This window comes from Pogona vitticeps, chromosome 12 (genome assembly GCF_051106095.1).
Source record: "Pogona vitticeps strain Pit_001003342236 chromosome 12, PviZW2.1, whole genome shotgun sequence".
NCBI lineage: Eukaryota > Metazoa > Chordata > Lepidosauria > Squamata > Agamidae > Pogona > Pogona vitticeps.
Window position 1 is genome coordinate 11,350,272 of NC_135794.1, and position 25,137 is coordinate 11,375,408.

The 25,137-nt window shown below is 40.1% G+C and overlaps 1 protein-coding gene across 7 annotated transcripts in view; it reads right to left on the reverse strand.

The window, feature by feature from the left end:
* GOLM2 (golgi membrane protein 2) overlaps nucleotides 1-21,444 on the reverse strand; it is a 64,116-nt gene extending 42,672 nt beyond the window's left edge. For 4 of the 7 annotated variants that reach the window (XM_072981624.2, XM_020812188.3, XM_072981625.2 and 1 more), the window contains exons 1-8: nucleotides 20,752-20,884; nucleotides 19,420-19,788; nucleotides 13,768-13,822; nucleotides 10,091-10,193; nucleotides 7,755-7,845; nucleotides 2,976-3,123; nucleotides 2,619-2,699; nucleotides 1,272-1,367 (exon numbers count right to left, since the gene is read on the reverse strand). In XM_072981624.2, the coding sequence (XP_072837725.2) occupies nucleotides 1,272-1,367; nucleotides 2,619-2,699; nucleotides 2,976-3,123; nucleotides 7,755-7,845; nucleotides 10,091-10,193; nucleotides 13,768-13,822; nucleotides 19,420-19,746 (901 nt within the window). In that variant the 5' untranslated portion in view covers nucleotides 19,747-19,788; nucleotides 20,752-20,884. Of the gene's footprint in view, nucleotides 1-1,271; nucleotides 1,368-2,618; nucleotides 2,700-2,975; nucleotides 3,124-7,754; nucleotides 7,846-10,090; nucleotides 10,194-13,767; nucleotides 13,823-19,419; nucleotides 19,789-20,751; nucleotides 20,885-21,321 lie in introns of those variants that run through there. The other 3 variants (XM_078380842.1, XM_072981622.2, XM_072981621.2) reach the window with 2 other exon arrangements.
* Between the last annotated feature and the right edge of the window lie 3,693 nt (nucleotides 21,445-25,137).

Here is a 25,137-nt window from a genome sequence, read left to right on the forward strand (position 1 = left end):
GGAGGGTGAGAAACAGGTCCTCCAATTACCCACATCTGTTCTTTTCATCACAGAATGAACCGCTGTGCTGTACTTAATCAGAAAAATGCTGCTACAGTGCAGTATGTATCCTCTCTGAGGCAAGAACAGGAGATTTTAACAATGGAGATGGTTAGCTGAACAACTGGTAATGACCACAAGGCAAAAATGATTGAAATCAAGCTTGTAGTGTTGAAAGACTGTGATCGAGTTTCCTAAACTGCAAGATTCTGGGAGGCTTCATGCTTTTTCTTATCCATCTGTAAATCAAAGGCAGACAAACTCAATCATTTAAATCTCCCCTCTGCAGGCACTTCTAGAGGTAGACTATTCCAAAGAGGTGAGCAGCCATAAAAGATGCAGCCATGGACTATGTACACCAAGGCTGGTACTAAATCTGAAACTAGATCAAATCAGGAAATCAAGACTTCTGTAGAGGATTCCAAAGAGTTGATAAGGAAACCAAGGCAGGGCAGACCTGAGAATTCGACATAAATATAGATGGAGCTGGCCTTAGGCAGCTTATGGAAGAGGTATGTGCAGTATATGTTACGAAGAGAAGCGTAAGACACATAGTCGATATATACATCAGATAGATAGATAGACAGACAGACAGGCTGGGTATGCACATCTTTCAGCAGGATTTTACTACCACAAACAGTACATTTCTTGAAGAAGAAATTTGGGGTTATTAGTCCTGAAATGCCCCATAAAAGGAAACATCCCATAAAAGGGGAAAAAATAAAATACAGATAAAAATAAAATTAAGGAGAAGGAAATAATTATAAAAGGACAAATAAAAGTAAAAATTATGAGAAAAATAGTGCATAGTTACATTTTGAAAACAAGTCAGAAAGACTCATGTGGCTCTTGGTACTGTTGCTATGCTAACTGACCAAATAACAAAACAAAACAACAACAGTATACAGAGAAAGTCACTCAGGGAAAATCATGCTAATTGATATAGCTGGTTACTCCTGACACATTTCACTTAACTGGAGGATTCTGAACCTTTCTCCGCAGATATGTTAATCTTATATAAGTGACCACTGAAAGATACAGTTGTGGCATTTGTCACGTCCAATCTCACCCTATTGACTCTGAACATGCAAAAGAGGAACTGGGAAGCTTCCTTCTATCAGAAGGACCAAGGAAAGGATTTTTAAATTTTCCAAATTAACAAATACAGGAAGAAATCTACTTTAGGATGTTTTTTTCAGCTGAACAGGAATATCTAATTCTGAGCAGCTTACCTTGACCTAGATGTGAAGCATGTGCATTTTCTATGGGAAAGTTTCCATTGAGGTGATGGTTATCTTGAAAAGCTGAAACCAGTGGCTTCTTCAAAGCTAAACAAAACATGTTAACATTACGACTAATACTAATTAAACATCTTGCAAGACAATTTAACACCCAGTTTGAAAAGGGAATGATCTAATAGCTCTACTAAGAGATTATTTCTTTCAGCTGAACCAAAACTGATAAAAATACGGTGGTTGTGATAAACATTCTCTGCCTTTACACCATAAGGCTATAGAAAACAGACTTCCCTACTGAAGGGAGATTTCAGTATGCTCTTAATATACATATAAGGAACCATTGGCCCTCCAGATGCTTTGAACTCTGTAAACAGAAGCTTCAACTAACAAAATTTTTATTGTCGTAATTAGCCCAGTGATTACATCAGAAGATCCTTGAGCCAGGTTTAAGGATCTTCTGACATAATCACTGGGCAAATTACAACAATAAAAAAATTAATTATTATTATTATAAGGTACATAGGATAGGATGGAGTGTGTGTCTTGCAGCATAAATAGTAAAACTACATTGAATCTGAACAAACTTTGGTATTGTTCCAGAAAGTTGCAAACAAGTTTTACTGAAAGTAGATTTTGACTAGGTGTTTTGTATATGTCAATAAAAGTTTTTGATTTAAACTAACAAGATAAAAGGGTAAATAACTGTGGGAATTGCAATCTAAAACATCTGGCAGGTCAAAGTTTTCCTACCTTTGCCGTAACAGCTTTAATTATGCCAATTACTAACTAGCCCAGGTGTCTTGAAAAGTCTACTAGTTCATATGGTGTGATGCATTACACAGTTCTAAAGGCTGGTGGGAAGCTCTTTCACACACTTTTATACTTCTATAAAGAAGAAGAAAAAAAGCCTAATGGCAACTAAATTAAGTAAGCTTATACTGACAAGCAAAGCGACATGGAATCCAGAAATTCTGGCAGCACAAATCTTTTCATTGCATATCAGTTCAGCCAATCATACCTGTCATTAATTTCCCAGAAAACTGTCTTTTACGTGCCCAGGTTTATGTTCGTAACAAACTTACAACTAACAGTTTGTCCACAGAACAAATAAGAGAAGTAACCCATCTTGGAATACTTCTCCCATACCACCAAGGGGCATGGGATATAATACCGGACTGGGGAACCTGTGGCCCTTCGATATGAACGAACCATTCCTCTTCTCATCCCTCACAACTAGTTTCACTGGTGGGAACAAGGTTTCCCAGACCTGATATATAATAAATACTAGAAGATTAGTCAGAAGGATTTTAGAAGCTATAGAAAATAATGAATATTGCTAACCAGTGAGTATATCTTCAGCTTTAGCAGGATCATTCTCTTCTATCCCAGGCATTCCTGCATCATCTCCTGGTTTAATTTTCTCTGTCAAAACAATATGATATTTCTCCTTACTGCACCTTACATTCAAGTTTAAAGTGCATTCAGAATAGTTACATGGCAAGAGCTAGTGGTGCTGGATCAAGGCAATACAAAATTTCTTCATCTCACTACATGGATCTGCTGCAAAAGTAGGTCACTCTCCAAAATCTCTTGATCAAGGTATACAGCTCCATGTTTCATAACTAGGAAGTTCTTAGCCAGCTAACGATTCTATACTCTTGAAAGACCCGTGCCTTACCACGGTTGTACTAGACAGACCTTTGCCATCTGAGATATTGTTGACTGAAGGTACTTCATTTGTAATTACATTCCTTTCATCCAATTCCTGAGTTGCCTTCACTGTTGCTGGATTACTGTTCAGACCTGCACCAACATCTTTATTAGACTGGCTTATCTGTCCAGTCTCCTGTGAAAACATGAAGAACCATCTTAGAAAGGAACAAATTCATTTATCTTTTAGTCAGTCACCAACTGTTCTTTTCACTCTTAATTGTCAAGGTAATTAGCCTTCTGTCAAAATACATTGTATAAAGAAGTGGAATGCTTGCCATTTACCGCAAGACAATAATTTTATATAATGGTAGGATAATATCCTAGGATGCTCCTCCTTTCTCATTCTGATAAGAAGGAATTATTAACCAACTGAGGATATGCCACAATGCCCCTAGTGAAAGAGAGTGGCCTGGACATCCTGTGATGTTCCAGAGCCACCTATATATAAAAGGCTCTCTGGCAGACTTCTCTCGTTTGTGAAGTCTAGCAAAGGTGGAGATCAAGTACCATATACTGCCCCCTTCCAAAATATCTGGAGACAGACTCTTTTCCTCTTGACTTAAATCCATCTGACTCAGCTACTTAGTCCTGGGATTCAAGACTCCACTTATGAGTCAGCTTCTAGAAAATGGTAGGACTCTATCCAAGTCCTTCTTCTGCCATAAAACTGGGACCTTGTGCCCTCCTGAGAACTGCCACAAGCATTTGCAACTACCATATTTTCCATATGTAAGGCGATACTTTTCTCTAAAATACTTAGATTAAAAATTTAAGGTTGTCTTATACATGGAAGCAAGGAAGGGGAGGAATCAAAGCACTTTGATCTTTGCCTTCCCCCTCCACTTTCTTGCGAAGAAAGAAATTCTGGTTTTGAAAAGGGGGGGGGATCTTATATGTGGGGGTGTATTATAGACGGAAAAATACGGTATAATGTCCACCTGAATCAGGACTCCCCTCCCATACAATAACCGCACAAGGCTGAGCCAAATGAAAGAGACTAGCTTCTTCTGGACAATCTGCCTTGAGCCATATGATTTGAACTTACAGTGATTTCCCTGCCCTGTGGAACTGGCATCTCTTGTGACATTAACCTTCTGAACCTCTAGAAACACTTTACCTGTAGGTAAAGCCACCAGACTTCTCTGCTTTAAATGTAAGTTTTATTTAACACAACCAGTAACTTCAGTTACTTCAAATGGCTCAACATCAGTCTAGCCCCTTAAATAGTTCACAATTTGGCGTCCAAGGGTAATGTTCGCTCCCATGCTTCTCTTCCTCTAATTCCAAGTGAGAGGGTTGACATGTGACTGAGGATAGGCTGCCACAATAGGGGTGTCAAGCCCAAACCTCTCTGGACTCAGTCCTTCTCTTCCTTCCGGATCTCACCATCTCCCCACATATAATCAGTTCTGGTGTTTCTTTCACTGGGAACAGTGGCCATTTTCAATAGGGTCTCCCCCACTCCTGACTCCCTTTCTCCCTCTCTAAATGTATACAGTGGTGCCTCGCTTAACGGGCGCCCCGTTTAACGACGAATCCGCATAGTGATGCGGATGCTTTGCGATTTTTCCCCATAGGCCCCATTTTCCCCCAGCTGACCTGGGGAAAAATGCCGGTGGGCGCTTCGGAAGGAGGGCGGGGGAGCCTTCCCCCACCCTCCTGCCCGATCGCCAGCCAGTCAGCTGGCCGAAAAAGCCGGCGTGCACTCGGGAGGAGGGCGCGGGAGCCTTCCCCCGCCCTCCTGGCCGATCGCCAGCCGGTCAGTTCCAACATGATTCTTTGTACTCAAAGAAGCAATAAAAATTAGGGAAAGGATGTTCTCATACCATTACAGTGGTGCCTTGCATTGCGATGTTAATTCGTTCCGCAAAAATCGCTGCAGAATGAAAACGTCGCAATGCGAAAATAAAAAGCCCATAGAAACGCATTAAAACGCGATTAATGCGTTCCTATGGGCTTAAAACTCACTGTTCAGTGAAGAGCCTCCATAGCGCGGCCATTTCTGGTGCCTCTTAAGCGAGGAATCTATCCCAGAAAACAGCGGGTGGCCATTTTGTTTACCCGGCAGCCATTCTGAAACCGCCGATCAGCTGTTCTAAAATCGTTGCTTTGCGATGCACGGTTCCCCAAGCAGGGAACCGATCATCGCAAAGTGAAATTCCCCCATAGGGAACATCGCAAAGCGATCGCTTTTGCAATTGCAAAAAATGCATCGCAAAGCGATTTCGTCGTAAAACGTAGCGATCGCTATGCAATGCACCACTGTATATGGAATGAGCTGGTAAGTACTGCCATATCTTGCTCCTACAATGGTGGAGGCTATCCTTGCCTTGAAATATATCGAAGGTTCAGCTGATCCTCAGATAGGATATAATGTTCCTAACTCAAAGAAAAAAAACACTTCATAATGACTCACAGTCACAACTGCACCACTTGCTCCACATCCTGTTTCCAAAAGATGCTTCAGTAGAAGCAAAATTACCCAGCCTCTAGGGCTTGGCAAAAGATGACACTCTTCCTTGACAGGAGGCATCATGGCATGTCCTGATTGATTAATAATTCCTGCTTATCAGAATGAGGAGCAAATCTTCCTAGCATGTCCTCCTCCACTACAGGAAAACAAGATTGTTTTGGGTTTTAATGGTGGAGGGCGGGGTTTCACTTAACTGGAGCTTATTTTTGGGGTAGGCCTTATATTACAAGCATCCTGAAAAATCTACCAGGGATTATTATCAGGTTAGGTCTTATTTTTGGGGAAACAGGGTATATGTATTTAGTCCATATACTTTTAACAACAATACTGTTGATATTTCAACAGGTAAAAAGTTAAAGAAAAATAAATAAATCCAGAACTGAAATCAATCCCAACCATGCTCACTCAAAACACAAGCATATCAGTGTGATCTTCTGATATCTTAATTTCTACTCCAAGTAAACTCTACAACATATTATACTAGCCTTCTCACTCCCTATATTGTACATTACAAGCAGTGTGGAAGAGCTAAAATGAAATAACTGAACCTTGATAGTGCTAAGATCTACAAGGAACTGATTTTCATCATAATCATACCCACAGTTACTTAACCATTACTAATCAGTCCAATCATTCTGTGTTTGGAGGAAGGAAACTTGTCTGTGTTTAGTGGACTTAATTTTAGGTAAAAAGAGTTTCTCCCTATTTAGGATCTGTCAAAAGAAAATCAAAGATTGACATTCAGTTCTTTCATTTTCTTTTGGTAAAATTTAATGTACAAAAAAGGATTCAACAATATGTTTATATTTTGAGCAATGGGGACTGATCTGTGGTCTCGAGTTCTTTGTTTTTGGAAGAACAGCTTCTATTATAAGGATTTACTTTAAATTTAAGTAAAACATTTCCCCTCTTTTGCAAATTTTCCTGCTCTTTGAAACATAGGAATACACAGATATCAATACGGGCCAGCTGAACAACTTAAGACAAAAAGACTTTTTTTAAAGCTATTCTGTATATGAACAGAGCAACCTAAAAAGTCAGGCTCATTAAACAAAACAATTATCTCTAAGCCTAGATCTCTAGCTGGATCTCAAAGGAGGCTGCATTTAATTGTCTCTTGAAGAGACAAACTCTCCACAAGGTGTTTCACACAAAATCAGTCCCCACACTGTATCAGTGCGCTGCTCAAATTTTTCCAGTAGGAAACACATTCCAGGAAGAGATAAATTTCAGTCAGGCTCATGGGGGAGGGGAACCAGCAAACCAGTTTTCACCCCATAATCAACACTGTCCAGTGAGTAACCAGCTTTCAGTATGTGACAGGCCTAAGAAACAATGATAGAATCAGTGAGCAAAAGTTGAAAAACGTTGCCTAAAATGTTCAAAGAATGGTTTTCATCATTTACTTCTATGGGGGTCAAAACTAAAACCAGTCACCAATGCTCTCTCTCGTTTTCAGCACTGCTGAGTGGGGCTCTGCCCCACAAGTGTGGGACTCTACTCCCCCCATATACACAATTCCCCCCCAACAGGATTCCATTGTGACTGGAACCAAAGGGGCTGGAAACGATCACTCTGTGGGCTCACAGAGAGGAACAGCCCTGTGTAGAGGGAGGCGGAGTCATGCACGCTCAACAGCTGCACACCTTAGAGATATCCTTGCCAATCACCAATAACTTACCTATAAGGTGTGAGAATAATTACCATATTTTTCCATTTATAAGACACCCCCCTTTTTTTAGCCCCCAAATTAAGAAAACCTAGCTTTGAGTATTCAGCCTCTGGGCTCAGAACATCGGACATTACGAGTCCCTGTCGCATCTGAACCTACAGGCTCCACCTCCAAGGAGGTGCGTTCCAATTGGTTTGTTCAACATCAGCTGACATCAGTTCCATAAGGCTCGTGATTAAAGAAAGCTAAGCCTCATGATTGAAGGAAGCCTGTTTACAGAGGCAAGGTATGGGCAGCTTTATTCTCTCTGTGGTCTCAGCTTACTTTCGTGTATAAGATGCCCTTGAATTTTTAGTGTCATGATATTAGGAAAAAGTAGCATCTTATACACAGAAAAATACAGTATTCTGATCACAAAAGGCAATGCCAATTTATTTCTCAAATATTTACTACAGAATAATATAGTAAATGGGAAAGACACAATTTGGTCCTCAATCTTACTATACTCTAATCCATGTGTTAAGTGAAAAGTGTTCACAAAAGAAAATGTTTTTCAAACTACTACTAAGTAGCCTATGTTTTTTTTTTTACTTCAACTAAAATTTTACACAAGACATACCTTTTGTTCTTGTTTAATTTGGCCATCTAACGTTTTCAAATCTTCTTCATGTTGCATTTTCAATTCTTTTATCTGTTGTCCACACTGAAAACTGGTAGTATAAACACATATTACAGATCGAAAAACTAGTTCAAGAATGACATATTTACTAGGCCCACATCCTAAGTACCATTCAGATTTATTTATTTGTTTATTTGTTTATTTGTTTATTTATTTAATACATACCCCGCCTATCTGGTCGTTGCGACCACTCTAGGCGGCACTCATAAATTATGAGTTGCTCTCTTTTACCTCATAAGGCACTAAACAGAAGATGTGGTCTTATACAGAATTCAGCTTCCAGTCCAGCTACGCTAACTGGTCACATCTCTCCAGAGTTTCAGGCAAAGAGGATTCTTTACCCAGCTCTGCTCCTTTAAAAAAAAATCTGAGACTGAAGCAGAGATCTTCTGCATGGAAAAGATGTATTCCACTGCAAAGACATGGGCACTTTTTACAGTTTGAAGCTTCTTATCTATTATTCCCAAGACTTAAGTAACACTGGAACTTACTGTAAAATATTCCTTTCATATGGTTGTAAAGAGACATCCTTGGAATTGGTTGTCTCTCCCATTCATTTTGATAGGTAGGTATGCTGGAATTTGCTGTAATGCGTTTCTTTTACAAAAGGGTAGAGAATATTATCAGAACCAAGTCTTCTCTCTCCTCTAAGGGAGGCATCTACTCAGAAATCTGTTTCTATGTGCTTTAATTTAGCAGAGGCCTTAAGATGATGAGGTGGGAAGATATGGTGTTCCCTTCTTTTTCAAAATGATTTTCCTATGGAGATCTTGGGCACCTGAGCAAGAGAGCATCTGCTGGTGCCCAGCTCTGTCTCTGTCCCCTCCCAGACCTTTGAGGAGGGACTCAAAGCTTGGTAAAGAAGAGGGAAAGTATGAGTTGTCACTCTTTAGCAGTTTCCCCACCCTGACTGACACTGGCATAATGCAAAAAAACCAGAGGGGAGCCTCTTTTCCATTCCCATGTCCTACACTATCCCTCTGCAAATCCTGAACATTTTCACAGGGCATGACATCTGAAAGAGTTGTCTTCATCTCCTAAATCAGGTTTATCAAGAACAAAACTGGGTCTGAAGGGAAAGGCTGTCTACAATGGGAGGAGGGAGTTTTACCTTTCCTGTACTCTCTTCTAGCGGACAATGCATTTCCATTTCACCCTCAATGCTCAGAAAAGGTAAAAAGGCCAGCATGAGGGAATGCCACCTCTCAATGGGAATAATGGCATTTGCATTCTTCTCTGTGGCACAACATAAGACAATACTCATGGGTGTTGGTGAAAAAATGTTTTGGGCAGCAAGGATGAAAACATACAAATATGGAGAAATAATGGTAAGAAATAGCGAGACAAGCTAGTTAGCTAACATAGTAGAGTAAGGGAATAGACTGGAGCTTTGGCTTGTCTTTCCAACATAAAGCATGTTGTCTTCAAATACTGTCTTGTAATGATGTAAACCACCTTTGTACGCTCATTGTTTTCAGCTTTAAATATTGTCTTTCAATGATGTAAGTAGCCCTGGAACCTTTTGAAGGACAAAGGCAGAGTCAAAATATTTTAAATAAAAATAATAATAATGATTGGACAAAAAGAAAAAGAAAATAACATACCTATCCAATTCATTCTAAACATGTCCTTTTCTTTTGTGGAAATAAGAAAAATTCAGAAATAGGTGTCACATACACTTCTCTCTGTCTAGTCCACTTGTTGTTTATCCCAGGTAGTGGAACCAAGATGGACTTAGTTCTCCCTCTATAGAACACAAATAACTACATATTAACTGACCAATGGTTCTGCAGTAGAAAATAGATATTTTGGTACCATTCTGTTTTTCCCCAGAAATTTCTCTCCTTGGAAATCTTGAGGAATGGTAAACAAAAGCAATTTGCTATACAGATGTTTTATATTCACTCTGCTTCACAAGTCTCTACTACACAGTCAAACATCATAAATTAAACCACCTCATCTTTACATTGTAAGCCTCCAGTTATCTGCATTAAGATCATGTGTCAATCACTATTTGTCTTGCTGATGCTATCAAATGAGTTTAAGAATATACATATCCCTTCTTCTTTAAGGATAAGAAAGTCAACTTATCAAAACTCTCTTAGTTGTGCTAAACAAGCTTCTTACTCTTTTTATATGAAGCCCCAAAACTATATGGATTTTAAAGACATAAATTTGATCTGAAATCTTAGTTCAGCTCACATCTGAACAGTTTACCAGTAAGAGACTCAGTGTAAATCTATAGCATTAATTAAGATTGCCATTTCTACACTCACCTTTCATACTCTAACCTTTTAAGAAGCTGTGTATTGTTCTTCTTGTATTCATGAAGCTGATCCTCTTGACGTATGAACTCTTGCCGCAACTCTGCGAGTTGTTCTAAGCAAAAGCAAAATATTTAAAGTAGTTGGGGCAGGCGAACGGGACTCCTTCATGGTGTTGACAGTGATGGCAGGGTAGCTTTATGAAACGATTTCTACCTTGTTAAGTGATAACAGGAGATCATATATTTCTTTAAATGCATCTTCTCCATCAATCAGTGAACATTTGTATAGGACATCAATCGATTTTCTCTAACTGATGTTGTGTGTCCAATTTTAATATTTCATACCTTAATAAACTTGATAATTCTTTCAAAGATATTTCTCTGTACCACTTTTATTTTATAAATTATACTTATAATCCATTCTTCCCACAGTAAGTTCAATGTAGCACACCTAAAGGTTAAACAGGTTCTAGGAACTGGGGGACTACATCTAACCTCTTGATAATGAATCTGCTTTGGTTCTTATAGTAAATGACAGCTTTCCTTTAAAAAATACAGTGGCGCCCTGCTTGACGATTACCCCGTTTAATGACGAATCTGCTTTACGATGTTCTTTTTTGCGATCGCTATTGCGATCGCAAAATGATGTTTCAATGGGGTTTTTCCATTTGACAACGATCGATTCCCTGCTTCGGGAACCAATTTTTCGCTTAATGACGATCAAAAGAAGCTGATCATCAGATTTCAAAATGGCCACAGGCTGTGCAAAATGGCTCCCCGCTGTGCTTTAGGACGGATTCCTCGCATTACAGGCACCGGAAAATGGCCGCCCTATGGAGGATCTTCGCTGGACGCTGAGGTATTTCGCCTATTGGAACGCATTGAAGTGGTTTTCAATGCATTTCAATGGGCTTTTTCATTTTGCTTGATGGGGATTTCACTTAACAGCGATTTGAACAGAACGAATTATCCTCGTCAAGCGAGGCACCACTGTATAGTGAATGATCTCTGTGTGCCTGGTTTACAAGTAGAATCAAGCCTTTACGAACACAACTCCACTTGTAAACAGGATGAATGGGAACACCTTGTTTTTAATGAAAAATTGCTTTCCTCCATTGCTACTGCCTCTTTAGTAACAAATCTGGTGGCAGTGGCAAGACACCAAAGATATAGTTGGAGGTGGGGTGAAGAAGTAGTACTATGTGCTGTTCAGCCCTGATATGATTTCTCTCTCCTTATTTGTATTTATAAACCGGTGAGATAGATATCAAAAATAAATCTCACAGAGAGCTGCCCCTAGATGTCTCACCGCTGGAATCTTCTATGCAACTGTATCATTTATCTTCTAATACCTTTGTGTGTATAAGTGTGTGTGTTCTATGCCATCAAATCAGAACCAACGTATAATAACCGTAATATGGCTTTCAAAGTAAGTGAGATATTATTATTATTATTATTATTATTATTATTATTATTATTATTATTATTATTATTATTATTATTATTATTATTATTATTATTATTAATAATAATAATAATAATAATAATAATAATAATAATAATAATAATAATAATAATAATAATAATAATAATAATAAATGTTTATTACGGTCATTGACCAGAAGTGAGATATTTAAGGAGTGGTTTTTACCAGCTCCACTCCCCCAATGGGTTTCCGTGATTGAGTGGGGATTTGAACCCTGTTCGTGAGAATACAATCCATCACTCCACACTAAGAAGCCCCTTTAATACCTCTATATACGAGGGGGTGCTGATAAGTATTGACACTTTGCCAGAAAAAAATTGAGCTAGGAAGCTATAAATTGCAGGGTGTATTGGCCAAATTGGCCAATTTGTTTGTATCCAATGGTGCAAAAATCAATTACCTATGATTTTAACTTATCTTTCATGTTCAGGTCCAAAGTGAACATGGTAGCACCTCCAGAAAAGTTCCAATGTGGAAGAGCACAGGACCATAAGCAAGTTCCTGTTTCTCCAAGGGAAAGGTGCAAAGCAGATCCATGATGAAATGCCACAAACTATGGGTGACAGCGGCCCTTCATATGCAACAGTTAAGTACTGGGTTGTCAATTTTAAAATTGGCCATTTTGGTGTTGAAAGTGAGAAACCCAGTGGAAGGCCTGCTTCTGTCTCTGTGCCTGCAAATGTGAAAGCCATCCATGACATGATCATGGAGGACCGCTGAATATCAGCCAAAAGTATTGCTATATATCTGAGAATATCATGTGAGAGAATATCATGTGCCATTATCCACAACAACTTGGAAATGAGAAAGCTAGCAGCAAAATGGATCCCCAAACTTTTGACAACCGAACAAGAGGGGAAATGTGTGGAGTCATCGGTGGCTGTTTTGGAACATTTTGCAAGAAATGCATCTGATTTCCTGGGCACACTGGTAACTGGTGATGAGACATGGATCTACTGTTATGATCCTGAGACAAAGGAACAGTCTAAGGAATGGAGGCACAGTGGTTCCCCCAGGCCAAAGAAGTTCCGATGCAAAGGTCGGTGCAGAAGCAAATGGCAACAGTTTTTTGGGATAAGAAGGGAGTTCTGCTGGTGGACTACCTCCAACAGGGTTCAACCATCAATGCAAAATATTACTGTGCTTTATTGACAAAGTTGAGGAAAAACATCAAGGAAAAACATAGACGACAGCTCTCCAAAGGTGTCATCCTGTTGCATGACAATGCCTCATCACACACTGCAGGTAAAACAATGGCAAAACTGACCTCTTTCGGCTTTCAAGGGTTGCCCCATCCACCCTATTCTGACTATTATCTGTTTCCCAAACTCAAAAAAACACCTAAAGGAACAACAATTTGGGAGTGTTCTGGAGGCAACTAATGCTGCAAATGAGTGGTTACACCAGCAGCCGGAAGAATTTTATTTGCAGGGACTTAAGAAGCTGCAGGACAGATGTCACAGGTGCATTGACTTCCTGGGGGAATATGTAGAATAGTGTGGCAGTTACAGCTTCCTAGCTCAATTTTTTCTGGGAAAGGCTCAATACTTATCAGCACCCCCTTGTACCAGAAAAAACTACTAACAGAAGTCATACAACTTTATTATTTCTTTCATATGGCTTATATTCTTTTGCTTAAACGTGGGGTACTATAACTTCTTGAAATAATATAGTAAGAATGCCAGTGGAAGTAAATTGCTACATTTATTTGCTAACACTATTCATTATTAGAGCTAATAGAGTTATTACAAAGACGTATGGCTTCACACTCTTTTCCTGATCATGATTCAAAATTCCATACCACTGTTTCTATGAGCTTTAATTATTCAAGTGCTACAGTGATTGCTGGTATAATTCTTAATGGTGGCGAGCATACTGACAGGACTTTAATTCAAAACTTTCCTTCCCTCTTAACATAGTTTTAAGAAAACAATGTTACATTTATCCGGTTTATAAAGCTATTAAAAAGATATTAAAATACTACTTTGTGAAACAAACATATTTCTAGATTCTGTAACAAACCAGTGTGCAGTTGAAGCAACAATAAGTGGATAATAAGGTAGTTACTTTCCAAGTCAGATAAACATATAAAAAGATTCTAGCCCCTGCCAAGATTCCTTTGTTCGTTAAACAACCCCTAGGATTTCTAGAGCTAATTGCTGCATATCACTTAGTTTATTGGACCTATCAGATCTTCTTACCCTTTAAACGGTGTATATCTGCCATTTGGTACGATATGTTGTTCTGAAGCTTGACCTGAAAAATATGTTAATGGTCACACTATTATGTAATTAAAGTTTACATAACAATTTGACTCTAAGCTCCCGTCACCATTTACTCTTCCATTCCTTGCTCAAGAAAAGGAGCATAACCTGTGGAATGCCTGCTTTCTATATCTGGAACTGAAATTAGGGTAGATAAAAATCAATGATTTTTTTAAATCAAAAAATCAGATTTTAAAAATTTGAATTGCTTCTTTAATTTCAATAAGATTTTTTAAAAAATAAAATGCTTTTTGAGGAAAAATTATCTAAAGATAGTTTTCTGTTTAAGAAACATTATACTCCAATGGTTATTCATCATGAAATATGGATTAGTTTTTAATGTAGCATGAGGCTGTGTATTCATCCAACGTTTAAATTTTTGGTAAATGAATTCCATTAATCTATTCACAACGTCATGCTCTTTCAGAGATTTATGTAAGATTATTAGGCATTTTTTTCGATCTAGAGGATTTCATCACAGATGCTTGGTTCTACAGTTCTCAAAACTGAATTTATGTCTGCAGAGATCACATGCCTCTTTTTCACAGCAAAAATGTTATAAAAGAAAGATACAGAGTTGAGAAAAATACCTTAATCCAATTGCAAATTTATGTACACATAAATGTACTACCTCCTTTTTAAGTGCTAGTTTCAAAAAATTCAATGAATGAATTTTTAGGAGTGGAATAGATCTACACAAGAAACTAAACATGAGAACAAAGGCAAGCAGCAAAAATGGAAGTGAAACCTTTTCAGCAGAATATTTGACAAGTCCTTGGATCTTTTTGAGTATCGCCTGAGGTTTATCATACTGTGTTCTCACAGCCAGGATCCAATGCTTGTTGTGGTTTTTTCAGGCAGGTGGTTTTTCTTCCTAACGTTTTGCCAGTCTCTGTGGCGAGCATCTTCAGAGGACAGGAGCTAGAATTCTGTCTTTGTTTTGGTGTAGTGTGTGGGACTGTTGAGTATTTATAGCTGTGGGATCAGGTTTTGTTCTTTTCAGATTGGGTCATGCCTGTGATCAGGGTGTTTTTTGTTAGGGGTGTATTGTTGTGATAAGGGGGAGATGATCTGTCACTGTGACTCATGGGTGTCATCAGCTAGTCTTTTGTATGCAGTGATCACCAGTCCTTGTGGCTGGGTAGAGTTCGTTGAGCTTTTGCAGGCTGTGTTTTTCAGTGCTGGGAGCCAGGCTTTGCTGGTTTTTAGACTTCCTTCTTTTTTGTTGAAGCTGTGCTGGTGTTTGTGGATTTAAACACAGAGTTCTAGCTCCTGTCCTCTGATGATGCCGGTTACAAAGACTGGTGAAACATTAGAAAAAAAAACCTCCAGATCATGGCCAAACAGCCCCCCCCCAAAAAAACCCACAACACCCATTGTTTATCATATTATTTCCCTGGAGGAGAAAACCTATAATGGCAGGAGGCTGTAAAACAGACCCACCTTTGGAATATTTTTATGAAGTTACTCTACCTACATGTAAGGAAGGCATGAGTACAAAATGCAAACGAAATTCAAGTGGCCCAAATGAAACAACGTAATGAAAAGTGCTGTGATGACAACGGTAAAAGGAACATGTTTGAACAGGCAGCAACTTCAGGTTGGTAAACATTTTGATTTCATATTTCTTAAAAACTGCCTTGAGGAATTGTCATGTTTGAGCAAACTTGTACAGTGGTGCCTCGCTTAACAATTGCCCCGCATTACAACGAAATCGCTGTACAATGATCTTTTGCGATCCCAAAACGATGGTCTAAATAGGGTTTTTTCGCTTTGAGATGATAGGTTCACAAAGCCTTGGGAATATAAAAAGATAATTGTCTATTCTATATTAAATATTCTATATGAAAGTGTTCATATTAAAGAATCATTAGATGAGAAAAAAGAACTAGTCAATAAGAGAAAAATGCACTACTTGTAAACAGAAACGCTGCTGAATTTAGAGCTCTGAAACTTGTATGTTTAGTTTTTAAATTACAGTGGTGCCTCGCTTTACAATTGCCCCGCATTACAGTGGACCCTCGACTTACAGACGGCTTGACTTACAGACGGTATGCGGATTCGTCATTAAACGGGACGCTTGTTAAGAGAGGCACCACTGTATCACCTTGCCGACAAAGGACCGCAGAGTCAAAGCTATGGTTTTTCTAGTAGTGATTTACGGAAGTTAGAGCTGGACCATCAAGAAGGCTGACCGCCGAAGAATTGATGCTTTTGAAATGTGGTGCTGGAAGAGACTCTTGAGAGTCCATTGGACTGCAAGGAGAACAAACCTATCCATCTTACAGGAAATCAACCCTGAGTGCTCACTGGAAGGACAGATCCTGAAGCTGAGGCTCCAATACTTTGGCCATCTCATGAGAAGAGAAGACCCCCTGGAAAATGCCCTGATGTTGGGAAAGTGTGAAGGCAAGAGAAGGGAACGACAGAGGACAAGATGGTTGGACAGCGTCATTGAAGCTACCAACATGAGTTTTACCCAACTCCGGGAGAACGTGGATGTCAGGATGGTCTGGTGTGCTCTGGTCCATGGGGTCACGAAGAGTCAGACACAACTAAACGACTAAACCACCACAACACCTATAAATACTCAACTATCCCAGAAACTGCACCAGAGCACAGACGGAGTTCTGAATCCTGTTCTCTGAAGATGCCGGCCACAGAGACTGGCGAAACATTACGAAGAAAAACCTTAAGAACACGGCCAAACAGCCTGAAAAACCTAAAACAACCATCAGATCCCGGCTGTGAAAGCCTTTGAGAATCCATCTTTTCTATTTGTTGAGAGGTTTTTTTAGTGTTCATGAAGGGGTCTGCACTATGTTAGCTTGATACATGACATTAAAGTATTTCTTCTAATTGGCGTAATGGACCATCTAATCAGAAAGTAACATCCTCTCGATATATCTATCTCATCTTCGAAGAGCTAGAAGCAATTACAACTAGTTTCAGTGGACTCTGAAGGGGCCTCAGGAATGCCCAAAAGCAAACTAGGTGAGGAGTCAAAGCATACCTGTTTAGCTCATTTAGAGCTAATAAAAAGGTAAAGGTTCCCCTTGACAATTTTTTGTCCAGTCGTGTTCGACTCTAGGGGGCGGTGCTCATCCCCGTTTCCAAGCCATAGAGCCAGCATTTGTCCGAAGACAATCTTCTGTGGTCACATGGCCAGTGCGACTTAGACACGAACACTGTTACCTTCCCACCAAGGTGGTCCCTATTTATCTACTTTGCATGCTTTCAAACTGCTAGGTTGGCAGGAGCTGGGACAAGCAATGGGCGCTCACTCCGTCACATGGATTCGAACTTACAGCTGAAGATCTACACATCTTACAGCACAGAGGCTTCTGCGGTTTAACCCGCAGCGCCACCACGTCCCAATTTAGAGCTAATAGCCACCTGTTTATAATTTTGTATGTTGTATTCACTTCACAAAATAATCAGAAATATCAACATAAAGGTTTCTGGAAACGATCCACCTTCAAGATCACCATTCTCCTATTCTAAAGTTCCAGATTTATCTGTCCAGGATAGTGTTTTAGTCACATTATACACAACACACATCCACAGTATATCACGTAAAAGAAAGAAAAAAGCCAACCATCCACAACTACCATAGGTATGTTTGTGATAAAAACTAAATTAGAAAAACAGTTAATTTATGAAAAAAAATTGTCCAGTTTGTTTATGCAACAAACTCTTCTGTCTGATTGAAAACCCACATTTCATTAATATGATTCAGTCACTGGATACAGGATACAGTCCAGCAGATGTTGCAGGGAAACTACTGGACAAAATGTACGACAGAAATGGAGCAATGTGAAGCAGATCTAGAGAGTAAAATTATTAACCCAAGTCTTGATGGATGGAATAATGTCCACAATGATCCTCTTGTATATGTAACAACAAAATACAGGAATGACTTTTTTGCAGAAACTATTAATATGTCAGGAAGTGCACACACAGCAGAATACTTACAAGAAGTGTCATACTTACAAAAGCTACAATAACATGTGAACAAAAATTCAGATGTCTAGTATGTAGTTGGTCAGAGACAAAGCTGCAAATGTATCTAAGATGAGAAGAAATTTAGAAGAGCAGGTAGGGAATACAATGCTAATAACATATGGTTCCAGTTCTCGTGTGCTGCATCTCCTAGTCAAAGACTTCAGTGTTCCAGAAATAAAGATTAATGTTGTTGAAATTGCTAAATACTTCCATAACAATCATTTTGATATAGCAGCTCTGGAAAAAAATGGGTGGAACCACAAGATGTTGGATGCAATTCTGCAGTGGACTGTTTAGAGTATATTGACAACTGTTCTATTCTGATAGTTTGTGAACAAAATCAAGAGAAAATAGATGGTGCTGTCATGGCTAAAGTCCTCAACACTGCGCTTAAGAGAATAGTTGGACATATGCTGAGCATCTTGAAACCTATTTTTGAGGTTTAAACAAAATATAGAAAAATAGCAGTTTTATTGCTGATACTGTTGAAATTTGGAAGGAATGAGTGTGCACTTGAAAACAGAATTATACACTGAGAGAATTAAATGACAAGTATTTGGAAAAAATGAGACAAACACTGTCTCCAGTTAATTTTCTCAAAAAAAAAATGTCAATATCTCGTACTAAAGTCAAAGCTTAAGTGTTAAGGAAGAGGAGTTAGCTATGACATGTGTATCCAGCAGTCATCCATCTGCAATACCAACTATAATAAACTTCAGAGCTAAAGGGAAACTATTCAAGAAATATGTTTTCTGATGGTGTTTTAAAGAAAGTCACACCAGTGAATTGGTAAAAATTACTTAAGCACTTAAGAGACTGTTGAAGTAACAATTTCAGTTTTAACAGCAGTAGCTTCTGCTGGCATAGAAAGAATATTATCTTCCTTTGGACACATTCATTCTAAATTGAGAAATCATTTGGGGCTCAAAAAATCAGGAAAGCTTGTTCTTCTTTTCCAGATTATGAACAAACAAGAAGATGAACTGTCTGACATACAGAGTTTAAACTCCAGCTGCCTACGCTCAGAGAACACAGATCTATTAGCCTGAACTTCTTTCTATCACATACAAAAGAAGCTGTACTTCCAGATGAGACTTTAACTAAATTATCATACTGCCTTATTTGTGGAATTCTGCAGCAATACAAACATTTCAGTTCACAGTCCTATTGTGCTGCGTTTATTTTCCTCCTTTTTTTTTGCTAAATACAATTAGATTTTTTAAAAATGGAATACTTGATACTTGCACAATGCCATTTAATTATGATTGATAGGCCTTCTCTTTCTAGAAGAGGCCAAAGACTGCAGCAGGTTCCTCTGCCATGCAAATGATGGAAATCTGAATGGATACCATACAACTGAAACAGAGCACATAAAATTAGTCATCCCACCAAAAATGTCAGGACATTTTACTTTCACATATTCCAAAGCCTTTCATCTCACCAGGATAAGTTCACTTTCAGTATTGATTCAAATGTCAGGGGCATGTCACATATTCATAAACATATACATGAATGCAGATCACATACCAGAATCACTTACCAGATAGCATAGACAAACATCAACTATGTTACAGGATCCCTCACCTTGCTATCCTCACATTTTCTGATCTGACCATCCTTGGCTTGTAGCAGGCTATTCAAGTGACTTTGGTCTGCTTCTTTCTGCTCCAAGTATTTCTTGTGTGACTCCACCTGAAGCAAGAGCTCCGAATTTCTTTTCTCCAGTCGTCCACGAGCAACATCACTGCGCTTGGCCTGGCCCTGCAACTCAGCCACCTCCTCCTGCAGCACAGACTGGCGAGTTGAGGTGCTCCAGTAATTGAAGGCAAGAATGGCGATAACTAGCAGCAATGCCACAAAAAGAAATGAAGGGAGACGGCCACCCCTTCGATTGGCCCCAAACCCCACCATGGGGGAGGCTGGGAAAGGAGGCACCTCAGTTTCTCACTGCACCTGGTAGGACAGAAATTACAAAGATGTTAACATGTCTGTGGAATAAATTGGAAATAAGGTGTTTTTGAGAATATCAGCATGTTGCTATCTGTAAAAGAAAACAAAAATGTATGATACGGTCATATAAAGGCAAATGAATGTAATGCCACTTGAAGATATGAAAAAAAAATCCAAAACCAGTTTATGCTGCCACTCTAATTTGAAATGTATTTGTAAAATAAGAATCTTGGGTTTATTTTCAACCTCGATCCTTGAAGTATATTTTAACTACCGTTTTTTTGCCAGAAGAGTGAATTTAGTAGACTAAACCAGCCTGCAGCCTGCAGGCAAGAGCTGTTTAGCAGACCAGAAATGTTAAACAAAGAAAAAAAAAGTACACTTGAGGATAAGGCAAAACAAAATTGAAAGCGAAAAGACCAAATTTTGCCTCTATGTAAGACCGGTATGCAAAGGCGCCAGAGAACAAAGGATGGGAGAACGAGAAAGAGAAGCAAGTTGGAGGAGAAAAACAAAAAGGCGCATCGGTCTCTCTGCAGCACCCGAATTCCGCAGCGGGGCCTGAAGTCGCCGGGCCTGAGCCACACAGGACGGGGTCGAGCCCGGCACCTCACCGCCAGGACAAAGCGCCGCAGCCATGGCTTTGCGGAGGGGGGGGTCAATCCGAGGTGCTTGCAACCGTCTCTGGCCTTGGTGGACAGGAACCCTATAGGGTAGGCCGTGCCTCGGGAGGCCACGATTCCCTTCTCCGCTGAGGAGTCCCTGAGGGGAGCTCAGGGCGGCCTGAAAGGCGCGAGGAGGAGGAATCGGGAGGGGAGAGGAGAGGGGAGGCAGCCTCCCCAGAAATCGGTGCCCTCCGCCGGCCTCAGCTCTAGGAACAGGTGCGGTGCCCCCTTCACGGGCGGCGGGCGTTAGCGAGGTCACCTCCCCATCATCACACTCAGCCAAGCGCCGAAACACACACACCTCCGGGCGAGGAAGAAGCAGCCGCCCCGCCTTTCCTCCTCCTCCTCCTCCTCCTTCTTCCAACCGGCCCGTCTTCCGAAGCCGCGGCGGCGGCGACGCTACTTCCGCGTTCGCGTTCGCCGCGGCGGCGGTCCCACCTCTCGCGAGAGTTCCCCGCCCCCCCTCCCTCCTTCTTCTTCCTCCTCCGCGCCGCCCCTTTTCTCCTCACGTCATGGTTCCCGAGGTCGCGACGCTTCTCGGAGGCGGGGGGGTTTCTGAGGGAGGGAGCCCTTTCGCCAGCGGTTGGGGCAATGGGGGCCTTTCTCTTGTCGCCCTCCTTTCGGGCTCGCCGCCGGATGAGGGGCCGCTGCCGCACTTTCTTTCCTCCCGTGCGATCTGGGAAGGAGGGCGGGCGGGGCGCTGCCTATGCGACCTGTCTTGAGGAGAGAGAGAAGCCCCCCCCCCCCGCCGCCGCCGCCGCCGCCGCCTTGGCGCCGGTCTCCGCGGCCGTTTACCAGCGGGACGCAAACGGCTGCCCCAGGAGCGGGAGGAGCCTTTTAAATAAAACATCCAAATATGGAGGTTCCTTACCTGTCCCAGAACGAACCCAGTGGAAGGGATTCTTGGCGGGAAGATGAGAAGTCTCAGACTCGGCCACCGCTGTAACGTGGGAACACCTGCCTTCGAGTACGAGAGTTGCGGGGTTGCAAGCTTCTGCGAACTGGGGGTTTCTGCCTTAAACCATGGCCTTGCATTCTTAACTACTATTAGTTTCAGTTAAAGCAGTTGCAGGCAGACGCACTGAAATCTTTCTGTGAAAACTGGGCAGAGTCTGTCTTAACAGAAGCTTGTTTGTTAATACCAAGTCAAGTCGCGTCTAGAAGTTGAGGGTTCCGAAGTGGTCTAGTCTAGTGCAAAACTATACAGGATATGTCCCTAAGCAAAAATGAAAAAGAAACTACTGTACCCGGTGAGCTGCCAGCATTTGGGTCCAAAATGAGATGGTTAACTCCTTACCCAAACTGACATCATGGGTCTAGAAGAAGAGAGTATATTTAAAATGCAGCTTTTTAAAAAGTAAGCTTTTATTTAAAATGTGTCCTTTTCTAGTGTAGTAATTATATTCATACCTGTTTTTAAAATAATTGTACACAGCTTTGTGAAGTTTGCCTGAAATCATTCATGAACAGAAATATTAAATCCTTCACCAAAAGATACTAACAGCAACACACAAATTTTTAATTCAGCTGAAGAGCTGTTTACAGATATCAAGTGGTACCATATGGATCATAGAATGATGGAGTTAAATGGACCTATAAGGCCATTGAGTCCAACCCCCTTCTCAATGCAAGAATCCAAATCAAAATATATATGACAGATGGCTATCTGGCTTCCTCTGGAATGCCCCCAGTGTTAGAAAGCTCACAACCTCCTGAAGTAATTACCGGTAGTTCTATTATACTGGTGTATCAGCAGATGTTTTTGCTTATATTTAGACAAAATCTGGCTTCCTGTAACTTGAGTCCATTATTACGTGTTCTGCATTCTCAAATGATTGGGAACAGATCCTGTGTTCAAGTGCTCTGTGATACGAGTTAAGAAATTTGACAAATCAAAAATCCATTCAGGATCAGAAAGTTCTTCAGAAAGTCATCAACTCCCAAGGCCTTTCTGTTTACGTAGCTTTCCCTTAATAACTGATGGGTTGAGAGGGCTTTTTAAATGAATGGTTGTGCCCTGTTGTTTTAAATGTGTTTTGGTATTGATTTACTGTTCTCATGTAATACTTGTTTAATTCTTTTTTAATATTTGTATACCTATTATTTTAGCTTCTACATATTGTCATTTTAATGATGTAAGCTACCTTGGGTTCTTTTTAAGAAGAAAGGTGGGATGAAATATTTTAAATAAATAATGATGAAGACAGAAAAACATTTGTAGGCTTTGATAAGACACCAGACTTCTGCATGGTACAGTAAGGTAAAGGTTCCCCTTGACAATTTTGTCCAGTCATGTCCAACTCTTGGGGGTGGTGCTCATCTCCATTTTCAACCCATAGAGCTAGCATTTGTCCGAAGACAATCTTCTGTGGTCACATGGCCAGCGCAACTAGACACAAAACGCCGTTGCATACTTTTGAACTGTTAGGTTGGCGGGAGCTGGGACAAGTAATGGGGGTATGGTGTTCGCCCTCGTGCCCCTTGCCTGACCGTTCAAACACAGAGCACACGAAGGTAAACTACTACTCCTTTTTTACCCCACTGCAACCAGTTGATCACTCAATCAACATTGCTCCTGGAAGGATGAAGATGCAGGTCCAAACTTCTATGTCTTTTAAATAACATGTTTTTATTGATTACATATGTTATTATTAATCATAGGTAACTTCTATTGTCATCAATCACAACCTTCTATTTGTTTTTACAATTCTTATGGCTTATCCACTGCTCCCTCCTCTGGAGCAGTGAATACGCCATTTCACTCTAATCACCTCAGATCTCCCAAATATCACTATCTCTCTCTCTCACTGACTCTCTGACTCTCTCTCTCACTGACTCTCTGACTCTTACGGACTCATTCTCTGACTCCGCCTCTTTATTACCTTTCAGCTCCGACTCCTAGCAACATTAGCCTACAGCATGAATATTCATAACTACTTAACATAATAAGCATTTTGCATGCTTTTGAACAGCTAGGTTGGCGGAAGCTAGAACAAGCAATGGGGGCTCTGTCGCATGGATTCGATTTTACGACTGCAGGTCTTCTGACTTGGCAGCACAGAGGCTTCTGTGGTTTAATCCGCAGCACCAGTACATGTCCCTATTCTGCATCTATCTCAGATAAAACTTTGAAATGGACAGTGAGTAAGGCTATGATGCTTAATGTAATTGATGCTAGATACAACAATACACATCACTTTCCCACTGAAGAATCTACACAAGTCTTGTTGATGGCAGTGAATTTGTATGGGAAGTGTACAGCTTAATTTCAATGTCTCTTCATTGATTTTTGTAACTGCACCAGTTTTATTTCTCACCCTAATTCAGTTGGGATACTTTTCAATTTATCCCAGCTCAGACCAAGATTTTCTACTGATTCACACACATTCAATATGTTTTCTGCAGTTGTAGTGCCTTTCAAATTCTTCAGTGTACAGTATATTAACAGGGCACATTTTCTCCATTACTTTAACCATGCACTTTTAACAAATTGAACATCAGTGAATGGCCTATCGCTCTCAAAAGTATATTTAACAGCTGTCCCTCACAATTGACATGTTCTCCTCAAGGTGCTTTCTAAAACTAATTTACTGCAAAAACATTGATTTTTTTTAAAGAGAGAATTTATCCCATTCATTCTCACCTTTCCTTGATATAGCTCAATATAACTCTTGTGACAGGATTCTAAGTACCTTTTAACATTTAGCTCCTTTAACGCTGAGACAGTTTCAAGACAAATCAGCCAAACTGCTTTATCCTTGTTTAAAATGGAAGTACTCAGTAATTCATTTGTCATTAAAGACTTGGTGCTCATCTGCAATTTTTCATTTCTTTGAAACAACTCTTTTGCAGACATCTTACAGTATTGTTAGCAGAGCAGCAGTTGCGAAGTTTCAAGATCATCCTTGAATGAATAAAATAATTAGAAGTTTAGATTTAGGGGGCTAACTCTTCCCCTTCCCATCAAATCCACCCCACTTGGGCTTCTTTTAGCTGAAGATTTTCATTTTGGTTATGGCAAAGAAGAAAAAAGACCTTACAGTTCTTAGGAATATTGGGGCCATGTGCACAGTCTAGGAAGAATGTTTAAAAAATGGATTATGAATCTGACCAGCCAGATGGCAGAGTTGCAATCCTAAATATTAAATATTAAATAAAAACTACTATTAAGTTTATTTCTTAATAACTATATTGCTTTGAGGTTTAAATCTACACATGCTAATACTTTAAATATTGGGAGCCCTCCAAAAAAGGGCAGGTAGAAAGGGCAGCCTCCCACCTGGAGCAGTGGATATGCCATTAAATTGGCTTCATTTTACATGTAAGATGCTGTGAGAAGGTTTGGGGATTGTCTTTACCTGTTCCTCTTCTGGTAACACTAAATATGAGTCTGAGGTATTAATAAACGAATTTTTATTTATATAACCAGTGGTTTCTTCTTTATTCAACTCATTAGAACCACAAACAGATAACTGGCGAGGGGAACTCTCCCAAAACCATAACAATGACTTTTCTTTATCAAGATCTTTTAATAATAGGTTTTTGCCTCCTTCTCCTTGTCTGTTGGAGACCTCAAACACCCGCTGCGGACATCCCACAGCATGGATGGCACTTCTTTTCCTCGGGATGGAGAAAACTTGCACACTCTTATCTACCTTGTCAATTAACTCTTCTTTGAACACCATCA